Below are 18,418 nucleotides of genomic sequence, written 5' to 3'. Positions count from 1 at the left end.
TGATGCAGGTCTGCAGAGTATCTGTAGGAAAGATCCTTCAAGGACAAAAACTCTGGGTAAGATACAAATTTGTGCATTTGAACATTTTTTATCCTCTGTCTTTCTGAAGGAATTACCTTAATTACTTGGAATCTTACTAGTTACAGATGTATCTGTGAATCATCCAAAAAAAGAGGCCCTTTATCCAGCAGGCTTTTCTTGTTTATGTATGCTCAGACACAAACACTTTGAGCTATTTTTTTTCCACCTGTAAGTCCCCTTACCCCTTGTCCACAGCACTCAGTCCCTCCCTCCCTCAGTGGTAAGCTGTATATTCAGTGTAGAGAAGTATTGTTAGTTTATATAAAAAGGTGCTTAAGAAGATAAAGGTGCACAAGCTCTAATGCTCTCAAATGCTCCAGGCATTTAAACGTGTCTAATACCTGCATGCCTTCCAGCAGTGCTGCTAGCCAAGCTCTCAGCAGGAATTCATGGTAATTAAGCATGCTAGAGACATCTACACTTTTACAGAATCACAGAATCAAATTCTTAGGGTTGGAAAGGATCTCTGAAGATCATCTAATCCAGCCCCCCCTGCCAAGGCAGGGTCACCTGCAGCAGGTGACCCTCCCTCGGCAGCCTGTTTCAGTGGTCTGCCACCCTCAATGGAAAGAAGTTCTTCCTCATCTGGAGGTGGAAGTTCTTGTGTTTATGGCCACTGCTTCTCATCCTGTTGCTGAGCAGCACTGAAGAGTCTGGCAGTAACCTCTTGACACCTGCCTTTGAGATATTAATATGCATTGATGAGATTCCCTTGCAATCTTCCCTTCTTTAGACTAAACAGGCCAAGTTCCCTCATTCTCTCCTCCTAAGAAATGCTTGAGACCCCTCATGACCTTTGTGGACCTTACTCACATAAGGACATGTGCAACTTTACCTACAAACAGATACTATTTGTGAGGATAAAAAAGTAAAACGGAAAACCTCAGAGAAAAAGTTGGATGCACAAGCAGTGCACACACTCATTCCACATTGTGGGTGCTGCAGCTCCAGCACCCATTTCCCAAGGTTTTGGACTCTTTCACTTATACACATGTATGTGTATGTGTATGTGTGTCTACAGGTATAGAATCCTATAATGGACAAGGCTGAAAGTGACCAGAGTGGGACATCTGGTCCAACCTCCCTGTTCAGGCAGGTTCATCCCAGAGTACATGACACAGGATTGTGTCCAGGTGGTTCTTGAATATCTCCAGCGAGGGAGAAGCCTCAATCTCTCTGGGCACCTTTTCTAGTGCTCGGTCACCCATACAGTAAAGAAGTTCTTCCTTATATTCAAGTGAAACTTCCTGTGCATTAGTTTCTGCCCTTTGCTTCTTGTCCTGTTGCTCAGCACCACCGAGCAGCGCCTGGCTCCATCCTCTTGGCATCCACCCTTCAATACTTATAGACATTGATGAGGTCCTCTCTCAGTCTTCTCAAGGCTGAACAGGCCCAGCTCCCTCAGCCTTTTCTCATAAGAGAGATGCTCCAGTCCCTCATCATCTTTGTTCCCCGCCGCTGGACCCACTCCAGGACTCTCTTGTACTGTACTGGACACAGCACTCCAGGGCTGAGTAGAGGGGCAGGATCACGCCCTCCCCTACGCAAGTACAAGCAGGAGCAGCAGCCGCCGAGGCACAGCGCGGGCAGACACAGCCCGCCCGTGCTACCGCGACGGAGCCGGAGCCGCCGGAGCCGCCGGAGCCGCCGCCGGAGCCGCCGCCGGAGCCGCCGGAGCCGCCGCCGCCGCCGCCGCCGCCGCCGCCGCCGCCGCCGCCGCCGCCGCCGCCGCCGCCGCCACTCCCGCCCGGGGCGGGCCCGCTCGCCAGGAGTGAACTTCCGGCTCCGGCCGGCCCCGCCCCGCCGCGGCCCCGGGCCCGCGCCGGGCCAATGAGGGCGCGGAGCCGCAGCCGGGCAGGTAACCCGACGCCCAATCAGAGCGGCGCTGCGGGAACAGGTGGGCACGGCCAGGCCCCGCCCCCCGCCCCGCTGGCGGCCGCGCCAATCGGGGCAGGGAGGGAAGCAGAGAAGGAGGGAGGGAAGCAGGGGAGGAGGGGCTGCCCGCGGCACCCGGCGGCGGCGGGGCTGCGCTCCCTGCCCGCCCCCCGACGGTCACCCCCGGCTGTCCGTCCGTCCGTCCGCCCGGCGGCCGCGCCGGGAGGGCAGCGGCGGCCCCGCGCCGAGGGAGGGAGCGCGGAGGCAGCAGCCATGGCACTCGTGGCTCCGGAGACTCGGAAGTTCACGCGGGCGCTGAGCAAGCCCGGCACGGCGGCCGAGCTGCGGCAGAGCGTCTCCGAGGTGGTGCGCGGCTCTGTCCTCCTGGTGAGTGCGGCGGCGGCCCGGGCGAGGCTCCGGCCCGGGGCCTCGCGGGGCTGCGGCGGTGGCCCCGGAGGAGGAGACGGGCCCTTTGATCCCTGCCGGGCTGTCACGGCGGCGGCGCGGGCTTTGATCCCTCGCGGGCTTGCGGCTCCTCGGCTGCCCCGGCGGCTGCTGCGGCGGGGCGAGGTGCGGTGCCGCCGCAGGCGGGGCGGGCACGCTCCCGGCCGCGGGGGGAGCGCGCCCGCCGTGGGATGCGGCGCCCGGCGGGCACGGCTGGGCGCTCCCGCCCGCCCCCTGCAAACTCTTCACTTGTGGAGCGAGCAGCTGGCGCCCGGCCTGACGGGACCGAATCGCTTTCGCGTGTGTCGAAATAGCGGTGCAAAAGTGATTTTTCATCTTGCTACTGCTTTACTCTCTTTACGACTAAGATGCAGTTTTTTGTTATGTTGTGCAGAATGGAAGATGAGCGCTGGCAAGTGTAGCAGGAATGTTTTAGTGTGTTGTTTATCCCGGCTGTCCTGTACCGTGCTAGCACATGGTTGCTGCTCTCTCCAGTGCACAATTGGGCGCATTCATTTAATTTAAACTGCTGAAAGTAAATTTGTGTAAACAGGTGTCTAAACTAACTAGGTGTTTTAGTCTAGAGAAGGCTGAGGGGGGATCTCATCAGTCCATGTAAATATCTCAAAGGCAGGTGTCAAGAGAATGGTGCCAAACTTTTCAGTGGTTCTCAGCAAAAGGACAAGGAGCAGTGGCCATAAACACAAGAATTTCCACCTCCAGATGAGGAAGAACTTCTTTCCATTGAGGGTGGCAGACCACTGGAACAGACTTCCCAGGGAGGTCATGGAGTTTCCTTCTCTAGAGACATTCGAAACCCACCTGGATGTGTTCCTGTGTCACCTGCTGCAGGTGACCCTGTCTCGGCAGGGCGTTTGGACTAGATGATCTCCAGAAGTCCTTTCCAAACCTAACAATTCTGTGATTCTGTTAGATGCTGTACGGAGGCAGTGGGTGATGACATCTTAAACAGCCTCAGTAAGACTTTTCAGGGCTTCTCTCCTGGGACTTTTATTCATGGTATGCATTTGTTTTCCTTGTGGTTTTGTTATCTCCAAGGGAAGTGTTTCAGTAAGCATTTATCTCTGTGTAAGTGAAGAAGTTTTGGTGCTGAGATTCCTGATACTGGAAGCTGATCTGTCCTTTGTTCTTTGCTCTTGCTAATACTAAGTATAATCTTGTCTAACTTTTTTAAACCTCCTGTTGGGACACTGTCTTGTCATAGCCGTGTGTTGGGAGAGTAACAAATGCTGTAGCTGTGACTGAAAGACAAATACCTTTCTTTTAAAAAACTCACTCTAAAATTAAATTGCTCTTTACTTATTTATGGGTCACAGAATTTGTAAAGGACCTAATATGCATAGTTCAGAGTTTGCCTGGATACTGACAGCTTTCCACAAGGTGTTAGCATGTATACATGGAGTGAATATCCAAAATGTGTTAACACTTCTCCAGGGATCAAGTGCTTATTGGGAACTGTGGAAGAAGAGTATATGTATTTTAAAATATTTTTTGTTTTGGGGGAGCACAAAAGAAATTTAGGTATTTTCATGACATAAATGTTTCTTTTGCAGTAGTCTGCAACCCTGCCATTCCTTCCTCTGCCTTTGGAAGGTTTTTCCTTAGTTCACTTATGACTAGTGTCAATGACTTGGAAAATATTTATATGCATCTTTAATTAATTCAGGTTGACCAAACATATAATAGGGTGATAGGCCCTAATATCCCAGCTGTTTTTATGCTGTCACAACAGCATGTTCTGCAGAATTTTATGGAGATTAAAGAAGTGATGGTGCAAAATGGTGTACTGTCTTGATCTGGCTAAGGTCTTCATCAGTATTTTAGAAAGCAAACGGAGTGACTTACCATTCATAGTGACTTAACATTCATGTCAGGTTTTTGATCCTTTTATGTTAGCTTGATGCATGAAGCTGAGTCCCCATCTCTCACATACAGTCTTGTCCTGAAGTTCACTTTCCTATTTCAGCCATATTTTGCTCCTTCTGCTATGTTTTGCTGACTATCATGAATGCTGTTCATTTTATCACTGAACTCCAGTGTTCCTGTGCACACACTGTTTAAATAAAAGGCTAGTAATTGCAGGTTTCCATTTACATTTTCTTCCTCCTGTTAATATACTGTAACTCTTTTTGTTGAACATTGATGTTTGGAATGAAATAGTACTTTTTAAAAGGAGGAATTTAGATGAGATAGTATTGTTCTTTGCTATAAAAGACTTTTAAAAAATATTTGCATCTGTAAGTTTGACAGGTTGACCTGTTTCTTAGCTGTTGGAGTTTCTGGGCTTTGTTATGTGAAAAATCTCTTAGGCTGACCTGGTGAAAACAGGAGTCTTACCAGTATTACAGTAGTTGTGGGATACTCTGTTCAAATCTGGGTCTTTAAAGTAAAGGAGACCCACTTTCCTTCCAAAGCTGCCTCTCAAAGCTCTCTGATATAGCACTTTCCCAGGATTTTTTCAACTAGGTTGTCAACAAAATGTCTTGCTTAAAACATAGTTCAGCATTGGTAACTAAAGGGATCTTACTGTCATCACTTGCTCATGAGCAAGTGCTGAGATCTTCCAGTACTGAAAAACTACTGAAGGTGTTTGCCATTGACTAGTCTTGCTGTGTGGAATCTAGAGGTAGGAAAGAATAAATTCAAATTAGTAGTTCATGGTGGGTGGTCTGTCCAGGTCTTTACAAGCAGCTATTGCTTTGGTCTCTACATCTCTGCAGCAGAATGTACTGTGCAGTGATGCAGATCATCCAGTCATTATTTGCAGTAGCAGATAAATGTGAGCTACGAATATCTCTGAGTTTGAGTAGATTCTATAAGTTGCTGTTGTGGCTACTGTTTAACAGTTCCATCCATTTTTACAATCAACAATGTATGGCTAGGTTAAAAAGGGGAAAAAAAGCTTTGCCCATCTTTAAATGAGGTTTATTAGATCACATTACTAAAATATGCCTTTTTTTTTCCATTTTATTTATGTCCTTGAGATTATATTGATGAAAGAGAACTGAAAACAGCATGGCAGTAGGATAGTGTGGTATATCTTAAACTTTCAGTTTGCTCTTCATTGGATCTAAAAGTCAGAGACTTTCAGCCAGCTGACAGACTAAATAACTTGACTGTGTAGTAAAAAAACATGAAGCAGATGTGGTTTGCCAAGCTAGTTTTCATCACAGAATGAAACAAGCTCTCTCGTCAGCATTTGGCATCTCATACATTCTCTCTGTTAGATGTAGTTTGCTGAACCAACAAGTACAATTTGGTTTGCTGAAATGAAATCTTGTTATTTGGCAATCAGCTTTTCACTGTGTTGTAAGGCACGTAATGTATTTCTTGATTATTTGGATTCAGTTTTTACGATTTTCTGCTTGACAGTAGCATCCTTGCTGAATATCCTCTTGTGCATTGTTGATGTTGTTTTGACTTCAGACTTGTCATGTGACTTAATTTGATGCCTCTGGCCACCCAAATGCATTTATGTCTGAGAGGGAAGATTATGGGGATGACAAGTGTGTCTCTTAAACCAGCAATCTTGCCAAGAGCAGTTTTCAATGCAGTTTTAGTATTATGCATAATTGGAAGTGATGTCTTTAAATGATGATGATGAGTTACTCAAAGCACGTTGCATACAGAGCAGTGTCTTGTTCAATGGTATGTTAATGATAACTTATCTCAGTGACAAAATTACTCACTATTAGGGTTATTTATAGTAATAATATACCTATATTAGAGCTGACATTTAAGGATAATAAGCAATTAAGATAATGTTTGGCATATGAAATTTGATCTGCTTTTGCCTGGCTGTCAATAAAATGCCCTTATCAAATACTCAGATAATGAAAATGTTTAAATATGCCAAATAATTCAGCAAAAGTTGTTTCTCTCATGTCGAAATTAATATTGTACAGAAGAAACTTGTGATATGGGAAAATAGGATGAAATCTGAGTGATTCCCAAATTGCTCTATACAGTTCTTCTTTTTGATATGGATATGTAAAATAGATTTTGATTATTTGAAGGCTAGAACTGTATCTTAAGACAGTCTTGGGCTTTATCCATTAAGTTCAGATACCTGGTGGAGCTCTTGAGTTCTAAAACTCTTCCAGAAATTCAGGTTTTCAGACATGGAAGAAAACCAGTATATCAAAAAGGCAATGCCTGGATCTCCTACTCCTCTTTGATCTCAAATTCACTGGTGCTCTTTGTTTTCTTTACAAGAAAACTTATGTCAACTCTGTCTTTCCAATCCTGACCTCTCAACTTTGTAAGAAAAGATGGAGAGGTGCATTCTATGCTGTATTACTGCCATGTGTTTCTCCAGAAATTGTGGGAGGATTAGGTAGTACTTATTTTGGGTTGGCATTTTCCTTTCTGATTCCTTTATCATTTTATCAAGAGGGCTTGTGTGCTTCTCTCCAAAGCAGCTTCTCAGTATATGATGAACTGAGTATTTGGATCCTCATTAACTGCCAGATTTCAGTTGTATTGTGTGTCTTGAAAAGAGAGAGTTGATGGCTTCCTTTAGGAAAGTAGGATTTCAAAAGTGGTATGTAATGCTAAAGAGATGAGGGAGGACTGGAGTCTTATAGAGCTGATGGGTACAGAAAAGCTGGAAACATGGATAAAACTTGAGCTTTCTGTAAATGGAATGTGAAATTGTATACATAAGGAATTTGGAAGAAGCAAATTGTTATGAATGGATGAGTGAAGACAGGGAGATGAGAACTGATACTCAAGATTTTAAAGGAAAAATTGTTGCTGGCAATGAACATTGCCATGACATATTTCATCTTGTAGGAACACACTAAAAACGGTAATGCTAATTCAGTCTCTCTGAACTGTTGAACTTTCTTTACTTGGGAGAAAAAGCCTGGTACTCAACCCTAAGAAGTTATTTCAGTTTGCTTACCTTTTGTGAAGGAAATAAAAATTCACAGAGAATAAGATCTTTTTAATAAAGATGCTAATTTTATTTTTGCAGAGAGTATATATAAACCTTTTTGATTGGATACAAGATAGCACTTAGAAAACTTATTTCTGGAAAGTCTGATACTGCAAAGAAGACTTATTGGTATGATAGACATTTCTGTGGTTGTAAAGATTCAGAGACTGGACTACAGTACTAAACTTTCTATTAAGAAATACCATTAAACTTGTTTGAATTTTAAAATTCTTGCTCAGGAAGGCAATTTGAGAGACAAAACACAGGACAGCTGAGTTTCTGTGTGAACAGGTAGACATTTAAACTTTCAACAGCATTAGATCATTCTTGTAAGCTGCAATTTATTTCTTTATTATTTTCCGGAATTTTTTCTTTCCTGCTAGATAAGGATAATTATGTTTAAGATAGAAGAACAAGTGCTTTATAAGTAGTTGTTTCTAATACAGCAAATGTCAGATGTACATGATGCTGGTTTGGGTTTTCCACCTTAAGCAAGATGGGCTATCACAGCGTGCCTTATCCTTCCTCTCTTCCTCCTACTCATTCCCTTTAGTCCTCAATCAGAACGTTTCTATCTCAATGGAAGTAGAACTCATACATCTACATTTAAACTTGGGAATTTCACAACTCTGTGATTATTTCTTTTAAAGATCTTGTGCAACAAACTTAAACCCATTGTGTTGGTTTAACATAGCCTGGTTTTTGGTGGGGGTGGGAGAAAAGCTGCTCGAAATTTTTACGTCTGGCACAGAGCCAATTGCTGAAGGCTCTGATGATGGGGAGATTACCCGCCCGATTAGACAACTTGGTAATGCCTCTGTGATGACATATTTAAGGAAGGAAAAATTGTGGGAAGCTCTCTTTCTTCTCCCAAGGGGTGGTGATGCGGCTGCCGGGGCCCATCCTGGTGGGGGCTGCCTGGGACCATGTGGCAGGAGCCCTCCCAAGGCCGGGACCGCGCGACCGGAGCTCTCCTGAGGCCAGAGGTGCCCATGTGGTGCTGGCAAGGACCACATGGCCGGGGCCGGCTGTGCGGTGCCAGCAGGCACCACATGGCCAGCAGCGAGAGACGTGGTGAGCAATTCCCCGGTGCGGAGCCTGGACGAGATCAACCTCTCAACTGCAACTTCTTGCAAGTCAGAGAAAAAAGAAAAGTGAGGATGCGTGAGGAAAACCAACATGGTGGCACTGAGGTTGGTAAAAAAAAAGGGAGAAGCAGGAGGTGCTCCAAGCAGCAGAGCTAAGATTCTCCTCCGAGCCGTGGTGAGGACTATAATACAACAAACTGTTCCCCTATAATTCATGTATTCGTGTATGGGAGGGTGCAGAGACCCATGCACAGCCCATGAAGAAGAGTACTCATGCTGGAGCGTGTGGATACTGAAAAAGCTGTAATATGGTGAGGAACTCAGAGAGAGGGATGACCCTTGCTTTTAGAGATAGAGGAAGAGAGCCTTTCCAAACTAGAACAGCTCACCCTTAAAAGACTAAACCCCACAAACTAAAATGACCCATGCTGGGCAGTTGTGGAAAGACTGCTTGGCCTGTGGGAGGGACTCATGTTGCAGCAGGTTGGGGTGGGACTGTTGCTTGTGGAAGTTAAAACCACACTAGAAAAGTTCACAGAGAACTATCTCCCATGGGAAGGACCCCATGACACAGCAGAAGAAAGTCTTTTCCTTAAGCATACTGAAGAAAGATTTTTAAAAAGTGAAATACTGACCAAAACCCCATGTTTTGTTTCCTTGCATGGTTGGTGGAAAGAGGGAGGGACTGGGAAAGAAAGGTGTTCGGAAAGTTTGCTTTGGTTCTCATTACCCTTTTTACTTTTAATTCTGTTAATAATAAATCTTTATACTGTTTAAGTTTTGAACCTGTTTTGCCTTAAAGTGGTTTTTTTTTTTTTCAATAATCCTTAACTCATGAAAATGAAGTTTTCAATTCCCCCTCCTCTGCTCAACTATAGCAGAGGAAAATAAGTAGATGGTTTTTTCGTGGGGGCCTGGCACTTAGCCAGCTTCAAACCATGACACCCATATACCTCACTTAAAAGTCACTGGTTATGCTGCATTGTGCTTCAATGCAAATGCTTCAAAAAGGTCTGTAACTACTCATCTTGAAAACCAGACCTTTAGTGTAAACAGTTTTTTCTGTTGCATAGGTGTAAATGTTCAAGTAACTTTTAAGCATATGTGGTCATTGGGCTGAGTGGTCACTTGTGAGTAGTGTGTGCCTGAGATTAGATGACCATCAGAGATAGGAATGTGTATGCAAGATCAACAATTTGTGAATTTGTCAATTTAACCAGATATTTGTATTTTTGAGGTAACTTTGAGATTCTGCCAAATTTGTGTGGGTTTGCTCTAAAAATAATGAGAGGTTATTCCTAAGTTGTTGAAGCAAGTAAGGGGAGTTCAGTTTTCAAGACAGCAAGAAGCTTGATTGTGGTCTCCTGAGAAATGTATTGCCTATATTGCTTTTATTAAGAATTTTTGTAATTGTTAGAGGTGTTTTGATGCCACTGGTTCTTTATGGAGACAAGAGGTGTAATAACATCTTCCTTGCTGGTGTCCAGGAAGCTCTTATTTAGACCTGAAATTTCTAATGGTGTCTGAAGAATTTACTAATGCAATGACTTTAAAAAATAATATGTATTAAAATAATATGTATGTAAAACTTCATTCCTTAGCTAGTGTTTATTTTTGATTTTGAAATTGAACAGTCTCAAGTACTTCATTTTACTTGGGTACTCCATTATTTTTACAAGAGTAAAGACAAATCCATTTTCCCTTGCCCCTCCTTAGATTGTCTGTGTCCATGAAAAGCATTAATTATGCAAGGCAGAAAAGGTGTAAAGTTGCACAAGTAGTCCATGAATTATGTAATGCTTTTCTCATTCAAATATTTTTGAAATAACTTACATCTAAAGATGAGAAGATACTCCAATAATTCTGGTCACATAGCTTATTCAAGACATTAATTTAGAAGATAGATAGGTTTGTGAAAGGAGGCTTACATTCTGTCTTGGTCTAGAAGCACTGATTTCTTTGCTCTCTTAAATTTAATAATCTATGAGGTAGTGGTAGGTATTGCATCTTGAGAAAGCTATGGGATTTTGGTTTTTAAATTTTATTTTACTGTAAGTAAAGGTCTTCCTGTGAGAATGAAAGTGAGCATGTATTATCTCAAATAGAGATTTCTTCTAGCACTAAAAATGAAATAAATTAGCAGGCATTAAAATCTAACCCTTTTAACATAATGGACTAGATTTCTTGTATTAAGCAAGGGCTAGAATTTCATTGGTAGAATGGACTCTGCTTTGAAAAAAGTATACTAGGTTGTCTAAAGGTCTTCAGAAAGTTTATCAGAAGCTCTGAATGGGGTTTTATGAAGAAAACTCTTGTGGACCACAAAGGTTTGGTCAGAGAAATCCAACATCTGTTGCTGGGGTTGTCTTTTACGTACACTCCCATTGCGACCAGTTGGGAGAAATAGCAGCTTTGCTGCAGATACATTAAGAAAATAAAAAGTCTTAATCTGACTGCAAAGAGTGAGGGATGGGATTCTTTGTTAGCGTAAGGATGGATTGCTGCATCTGTTAGAACAGTTTGTCATCTCCTCTGTGCTCAATGGATCAGATATGAGAGAAGGAATGGGGAATCCAGGCACTGTCTTCTGCATTCTCCTGCTATGTCCAGAGATTCCTGGCAGTCCAAGTGAGGGGAAAAATGAGGAAAAAGAAACCAAAAGTCATTGTTAAAAAGTCTGGATCTGGCACCTCAGGCTGGTGAAACTAACCATTCCATTCTGTGACTAGGGCTCCGTGTAAGGCAGTGTTACCTTGGGCCTAGTGGTGAATATCCAGAACAAAAAAAAAGAAAAGGCAGCAGGACAGATCTCTCCAAGGGATGGGATGCAAAGGAATGCCATGGTTCTGTCACACAGTCCCAGGCTGCCTGAGCCTGGAAGGGACCTTTGGAGGTCATTTGGTCCAACCCTCTGCCTCAAGCACGGTCACCTAGAGCCAGTTGCCAAGGCTATGGCCAGGAAGCTTTTGAGTATCTCCAAGGATGGAGACTCCACAACCTCTGGGCAGCCTGTGCCGGTGCTTGGTCACCCTCACAGGGGCAAACAGTTCCCTGATGTTCAGAGGGATCCTCCTGTGTTTCAGGTTGTGCCCATTGCCTCCAGTCCTGCCACTGGGCAGCCCCGAGCAGAGCCTGGCTCTGCCCTCTCTGCACTCCCCTGCAGGTATTTATATGCATTGACGGGATTCCCCTGAGCCTTCTCCAGGCTGAACAGTCCCTGCTCTCTGAGACTTTCCTCATGGGAGGGGTGCTCCAATTCCTTAATCATCTTTATGGCCCATTGCTGTGCTCCCTCCAGCACATCATCCATCCCTCAAGCAGATTGTAGGCTGATTCAGACTGGAGTACTAATTGGTGTCAATGCTAATGGAGGCTTTTTCTGGAATTCTAGTTTTAAACCTCTGGGTCCAGGCCAAGTTTTGGATTGGAGCCCTCTCTGAATAGAAAGGCCCATTCCACTAGAGAACCAGCTAGATTTTTTTTCAGCTCAGTAGCTGATAAAAAAGATCCAAGGTAGCTTTAGAACAAAATTTGTAATTAAACCCCTGCAATTGTGTCAAAAACCCCCAAAAACAACAAAAATAAATACCCAGAAAAAGCCCCATGAAAGTTCTGGATCATTTTTCAATCTGGAGACTGGGAGGAGGAAGAAATATGTCAGCTGAGACTGCACATTGCCTGAAAAATCAGATTCACAGTATTTCTGTGGAAAGGTTAAATGCAAAGCAGACCTTGTGTACAATGTTCTTAGTAACGACAGTTCCGTAAGAAAGTGTCAGCCTTATAATTCTTAGCAAATCAAGGAAACGTGGTTTAGACTGGCATTTTTTCTCTTAACTATTTATAGTGCTCATGAAAAGTTTCTTCTACTAACAATTCTTGGAAAGAATACTGGAAAATAAAAAATGTGGGACACCAAACCTACAAAATTAGTCACTTTTCAGAATGAAACTAATTTTCAAAATGAGACTAATTTTCTCACTCTTCTAAACTTGTTTGAAATTTTCAGGGAAGAATGAATAGTGTTACAGTCCTTACAAGTCAAAATCAAATTGTCCCATCTGAAGTTTCTTCTGCTAAGAAACATATTTGTTCATGCAGTGGAAATATCAAGTGACCTCACATAAAATTAGCTAAGCTACCTAAATATGCTTTAAAACACAACTTTTCCCCAGACCCAAAGAAAACAAGAGAAACAATGCCAAACCACCCAAAATGAAAAAAAAACCAAGAAAGGTGAACACATAAATGTAGTCCCAACAAACCTGAGAAGGAGTAATGCTGATCCATAGCTTCTAGAGTTCAGAGAAGCCTGTAATATAGATCCATCAGTGTAAATAAATAATCCTTAGCTGCTGCTCTGTGTACTTCTGGGTGCTTTTTGATACTCAGGTGTAGCTATTGACTTAAAAAGAAATGGCATGTTGACAGATACTGATCTAGGTTTGGAAATTTGAGGCATAGACTGAACTGTTTTTAGTACTTCCAGGTACTCTGTGGGTGGGGAGGAGTTACTTGTTGAGTTCAGAGATAAGACAGGAGCTTATATTTTGACTACTATAAAATTATTCTCCCAACAAAGAGTGGGAGAATTTAAATCAGCATAGATAAAGCTTGCATAATTGAAGTAGAGAAAGCATTTAAAGATCTGGTTACATCAGTGCAGGATGTAATACATTTCACTTGTTATAATACCCAAACTGTAGTTAATTTCAGGAGCCTGGAATTCAATGTGGCTGAGTTTATAGACATAAAATTTGGTTTCAGCTTGCAAATCCAGAGCCTCCACTGCCTTTGGATGCTTGTGTTCGACATGGAGATAGATGATCTTGCTACCTTACTGGTTACCCAAGGCACAGCTGCCCTTCATAGGGTGAAAGGAGTGCTGAAACATACCTGAATGAGAAAGTAGATGCTCCACAGAAAGAGCTGGGTGTTTTCCACGGAGAGGTAAATGTCAGTAAGATAGTTCTTGTTCTCATTTTAACAGGTTTGTCAAGAAATCAAAAGTCAAATGAAAATGCTAGCTAGCACTGTAGGTATCAATATTCAGAAAAGAGGCTTGAGTTTTAAGGTGATGGAAGGGTTGCCATCCATTGTGCAATTTTGTTCTTTAATGTTTCATAATGGTTTTTATATCCCTTGGTTTCAGAAGAAGGACTGTTCTTCACCAGGGTGCTGATTCTGACGGAGAATCTGCTTGCCCTTCACTTGATGCCTTTCCAGGCTTGTTTGTAGCCATGTTGGTAAGAGACTATGGCCAGGCAGTAGAATGATACAGAACTGAAGCTCTGTGAAAACAAGATTGCAAGCGATCTCATCTAGCCCACGTCTCATTTTTCCCAGTACAGTGATGTTGTCAAGTATTTTGGATGTCTTTCTGCCAGGCATATTTGCACCCACTTGCACTGGCACTAATACGTGCAATGTCATGTTGTCTGATTCGGTAGGTGGTTTACATGAAAATTGTAATAGTATGTTTGTCTTTAAGGGACGTTCAAGGAGGCCACACTCTCACTGTTTGCTAGTCCAAAAGGGATTTTAAATCTGTGTTGGTCCTCAAACGTCAGTGAGTTTAAAAAGAGCATTCAGGTTAATGAATAGATGGCACACATCATAATTATTTGAAGGATGCTATTCTAGTTTCCTTCAGAAATTGTCCTGGGATTCTTGCTTGCCAGGCTTGTTATCACTTTGGAGTTATTTGCCTGGTATTTTATATGGCTTAATACGGTCGTTACATTAATTTCTTCCCAGCCAGAGCATACAACATGATCCTGTTTTTCCTCACATTAAATATGAAGTTCCTAATAGGAAAGAAAAATCAAATAATTCTGCTGTATACAGTCTTGCTGATAAAGTTCAAGGGACAATAGATCCAGCATAATATTTTGGCAGCAAATCATCTCCTGCAGGGGAAGTTGGAACTTGTTCCTGGCAGAGCTCGGAACAAAAGAAAGGAGATAGACCTGAACCTGAATGACCTTCTTAGATGAATTAAAAGTAAAAAAAGGATGTCTGAGCCTGAAGTTTCTGCTGCTCTTACCTGAATACAGTAAGCTTGCTAAAATACTGGATTTTAATTTTTTTTCCTAGTCTCTTGTATTGTTGACCATTATTTATTCCAGCATGGTTTCATCAGTGTTTCTGAAATAATATCCTATAATTACCATCTTGGTTTGTAGCTCTCTAATGGTAATAATAATTTTCTGTTATGGTTATCATATCAGTTACTTAAGACCCAGAATAATCACTTCAACTTCAGAAAGCTGAAGGTTATGTGACCACTAGATGGAGTCCAGTGAGCATATTTCAATATCAGAAGTCCTATGTTATGGCATGCAGTGTTAAGAGGGGTAGGTGTTCTGTGTCTCATGCTTAGCAATAAATGCTCATTTATTCAGTTTAGAGTGGCTTGGACAACTTCCCAAAGTTCTTTGGGCTGTTCTTGGTAAGTCTACCCTCAAGGTATATTTAAGTTTGAACTTAAGGCACAGAACTGACAGATACATCTGTGCTCATCTGTGGATCAAAGTGTATTGTTACTCATATAAGAATGGATCTGTGAGAGACTGAGCTTTCTGCAGCTCTCAAATATGAAACCTAAAACTATTAGCTAAGACATTTAGCATTTTGCAAGTAGAAGGGCTTTAAATCTGTGTGCGCCTCTCCATCAGCGCGTACATAACACGTCACATGTGTACATACGTCCATGTCAGGTTTGAAATAGCGTTTCTTAGGTTGCTTCATTTATGCCTCCTCACTTCTCTAAATATATAAAAGGCATAATAGACACAAAAAATACCTTGTCTAGGTAGGACAGACTAAATCTTGCTCCAGTTTTCATAAGCATTACCTTTAACTTTTGATGTGGTCTTTGACATTAGTGGCATCTTGTATGAATGATAAACTGTCTCTGGTCTTCAGACTGGTGCTATACTCATTATTTCTAATTTAATGGTAGTTTTTTGTTTCTGTTGGATGCAAATCTCTTCCTAGGGTCTAGTTGAGTGTCCAGATGCTCAGTCAAAATTACATGGGAATTTAACCATGTTGTTCTCAAGACTACCTCCTGGGGTACTATACTGGCTTTCTTCTGAAGGACGGAATTCTCTTGGAGCTTTTATCTTTCGCTGTTTCACTGGCTATCCACTGTACCACCACAGAATCATGGAAATACACTGGCTGAAATGCAAATCTCTGGAAGTCACCTAGTGCAATCCAGGTTCTCAAAACAGATCTGGTTAGAGCAGGTTCTCAGAGACTGTGACAATCTGGTTTTAATATCCACAAGGATGGAGATACTTTAACCCCAGCAGCTGTCAACCTTCATGGTTAAAAAAAAGATAAATAAACCTGTTATGCAAATGGAATATTCTGTGTCCATTTCCTCCTGTTCTATGACTGTACTTCAAGAACAGTCTGACTCTTCTCTCTAGCTTCCCATTAGGTATTGCAACAGCAATAAGATTTCCTTTTAGCCTTCACTTAGGGCTGAACTATGCAAGATCTCTTATATTTTTCTCAACATGAAACACCATGATGGCCCTCCATTAGACTCAGTCCAATATGTCACTATCTTTCTTGCACTGAGAAGCCTGCTCAGCATGTTCAACTCGCTGTTCAACAGGATGTCATCCTTATCCACTCATGCAGACCACATCTAGCTAATTGGGGTACAAGGATGCTGTGGGAGACTGTGTCAGAAGCATTCTTTTACCAACAGTATTCAATGTCCATTGCTATCTCCTAGTCCACAGAACTAACCATCCCATCACAGAAGACAAACAGGCTGGTCAGGCATAATTCTTCCCTGGTGAATCCATATGATCTACTTGGAACTGATACATATCTCTCGTTCTTTGTATGTCAGGAAATTGCTTCCAGGAGGGTTTGCATCATAATTTTCCTGGAGATTGGAGTGAATCTGACCAGCTTGTAGTTTTCCATATCCTCCTTACCATTTTGGAGAGCAAACATGAGGGTTCCTAACAAGAATCCATATTCAAACACATGCTCTGCAGTAGTTTTGACAAGTCAAGTGCTTAAGAATTTTAAGACAAAATAAAACTCACTGTTGTGGCCACAAAGAAACTTTCAGCATAGTTTCTTCTTTCTGAAGAAACATTAGTTCTTGAAGAGAATTACCTGGTAGAACTCTTCTATGAAATCTGCGAGCGCAATCATTGCAGAAACAGTTTTTGCAACAGGAACCAGAACCTGAACTTTCTGGTCCTCTATGAACACTCCTATTAAGTATGAACTCTTTTACGTACACTTCTTTTTACTCTTGCAGGGCTATTGGATCTTCAGTTCCTTCCTGCAGCACAGCTTTTTCAGGCAGAAGCAAGTATGTTGCCTTTGAAATACTGTCACTGGATTGTTAAGGCACTACAAAGAATACCAAGTGATGTTAATCTCTGGACTGAGGGGGCTTTAGGGACCCATCTCTAGTGTTCTGAGCCAATATACAGGCAACTGCCAGATGAGAGGTAGTGCTCCACCTACAAACACTGTCATGTTTTGTGGAAAGCGGAATTCAGTCAGGATGGGGTAAGATCTCTAAGGAGCCAGATGTTCAGTCCTGTCAAGATGGCATCAGTTTGGGCATTTTAAATGTCATGGACAACTTTGTAGGTAAAAATGTAAGTACCTACTTCTAATATCTCAAGAGATTAAGGATATTTTTTGTGGCTCTTAAGGATATTTTATGTGGACTTGGGTGCTTGAATTCTGCCTAAAGTATGTTCTCTTGCAGATATGGGCCTGTATCTCTATGAAGTGTTTTCTTTAGCAGTGGCTGTTCTGAAGACAGAAGTGTGTTTTGTAGTAACACGTTCAACTGGAAGGTCTCCCTAGTTTGATCTCTATCATCTTAACTGTTCATTTTCTGTCTAAGAGCCTCTAAGGTCTCATTTTGATAGTGAGAATTTTACAGGATGAGCTGAAGATTTTATATCAACCCAGGCTGATTCCCTAACCTTCATATATGTTAAACATTTTCAAATGGAAACTTGTAAACATTGTTTAGAACTGTCTGATTGCTAACACACATTTAATTTGTACCTGGTCATTATGCTTCTTGGAACTCATTTGGTTGTCAAAGGGTTGCTTAACATGTTGATTTGAAATTCTCCGGTTCCCAAGTGCGAAGTGGTTATTAGTAATTTACTGTAATCAGAGGAGTGGTTAGACCCTTAAAGCAATTTTGGTTTTTGGAAGGAAACTAGAGCTTCTTTATTACTTTTCCAAAAGACCATGTCTCAAAAATACATGATTCTGAACAATCTGGAGCTAACACAGCTAATTAATTTTTTTGTCCTAATGGTGCAGTCAGTACAGATTGAATATAGTATATAGCAGGGAGGAGCTTGTTGCTCCCCATATAAATGGGTGGTTTGGCTGATGCAAATAGCTTGTAAGTCTGCATACTTTCTGGTGCAGGCCCTTTTTCATAGAAAAGACAGGCATTAGTGTTGTCTTCTCCTTATAGCCTTATGTCCCTCCTCTTCACTCTCTGCCTTATGGAAAAAGACCTTTCCATAACCCAGGCTCAGCTAAAAGCAGTTTGCAATTCACAGCTTGCTGCTCATATATACAGTGTGGGTTTGTTCATATATTGATTTGTTCTGCTTTGGTTTTTTTACCATTGGATTAAGACTTTTTAAGAATTTTTCCCGCCTCCTGTTTGTCCTGGTTCTGGCCAGGATAGGGTTAATATTTGCATTAACCAGGAGGGGGCGTGGCTGGTTCCCAGAGGTTATTCTATACCACCTTACATCATTTTTCAGGGTCAGGGGTCTCTTGCAGTGGGGGTAGTGTGGCGGTGGTTCAGGTATTACTGGGTGCATGTGCTGAGCAATCGTGGGATTCTTGTACACTTTTATTTATTAGTATCGTGGCTGTTACTGTTTTCTTATTTAATTGCTGTAATTTCCAGTAAATTGTTCTTATCTCAGCCTGTGATCTT

General features: G+C 42.3%; 1 protein-coding gene across 4 annotated transcripts in view; it reads left to right on the top strand.

Annotated features, from left to right (window-relative positions):
* Positions 1-2,119: 2,119 nt before the first annotated feature.
* DOCK9 (dedicator of cytokinesis 9) overlaps positions 2,120-18,418 on the top strand; it is a 119,044-nt gene continuing 102,745 nt past the window's right edge. For all 4 annotated transcript variants that reach the window (XM_039560284.1, XM_039560088.1, XM_039559333.1 and 1 more), the window contains exon 1: positions 2,120-2,343. In XM_039560284.1, coding sequence (XP_039416218.1) covers positions 2,230-2,343 — 114 coding nt within the window. In that variant the 5' untranslated portion in view covers positions 2,120-2,229. The remainder of the gene's footprint in view (positions 2,344-18,418) is intronic.

Source organism: Corvus cornix, chromosome 1 (genome assembly GCF_000738735.6).
Source record: "Corvus cornix cornix isolate S_Up_H32 chromosome 1, ASM73873v5, whole genome shotgun sequence".
In the NCBI taxonomy this organism is placed as follows: Eukaryota; Metazoa; Chordata; class Aves; order Passeriformes; family Corvidae; genus Corvus; species Corvus cornix.
This window is presented reverse-complemented; position numbering and strand designations above follow the sequence as displayed.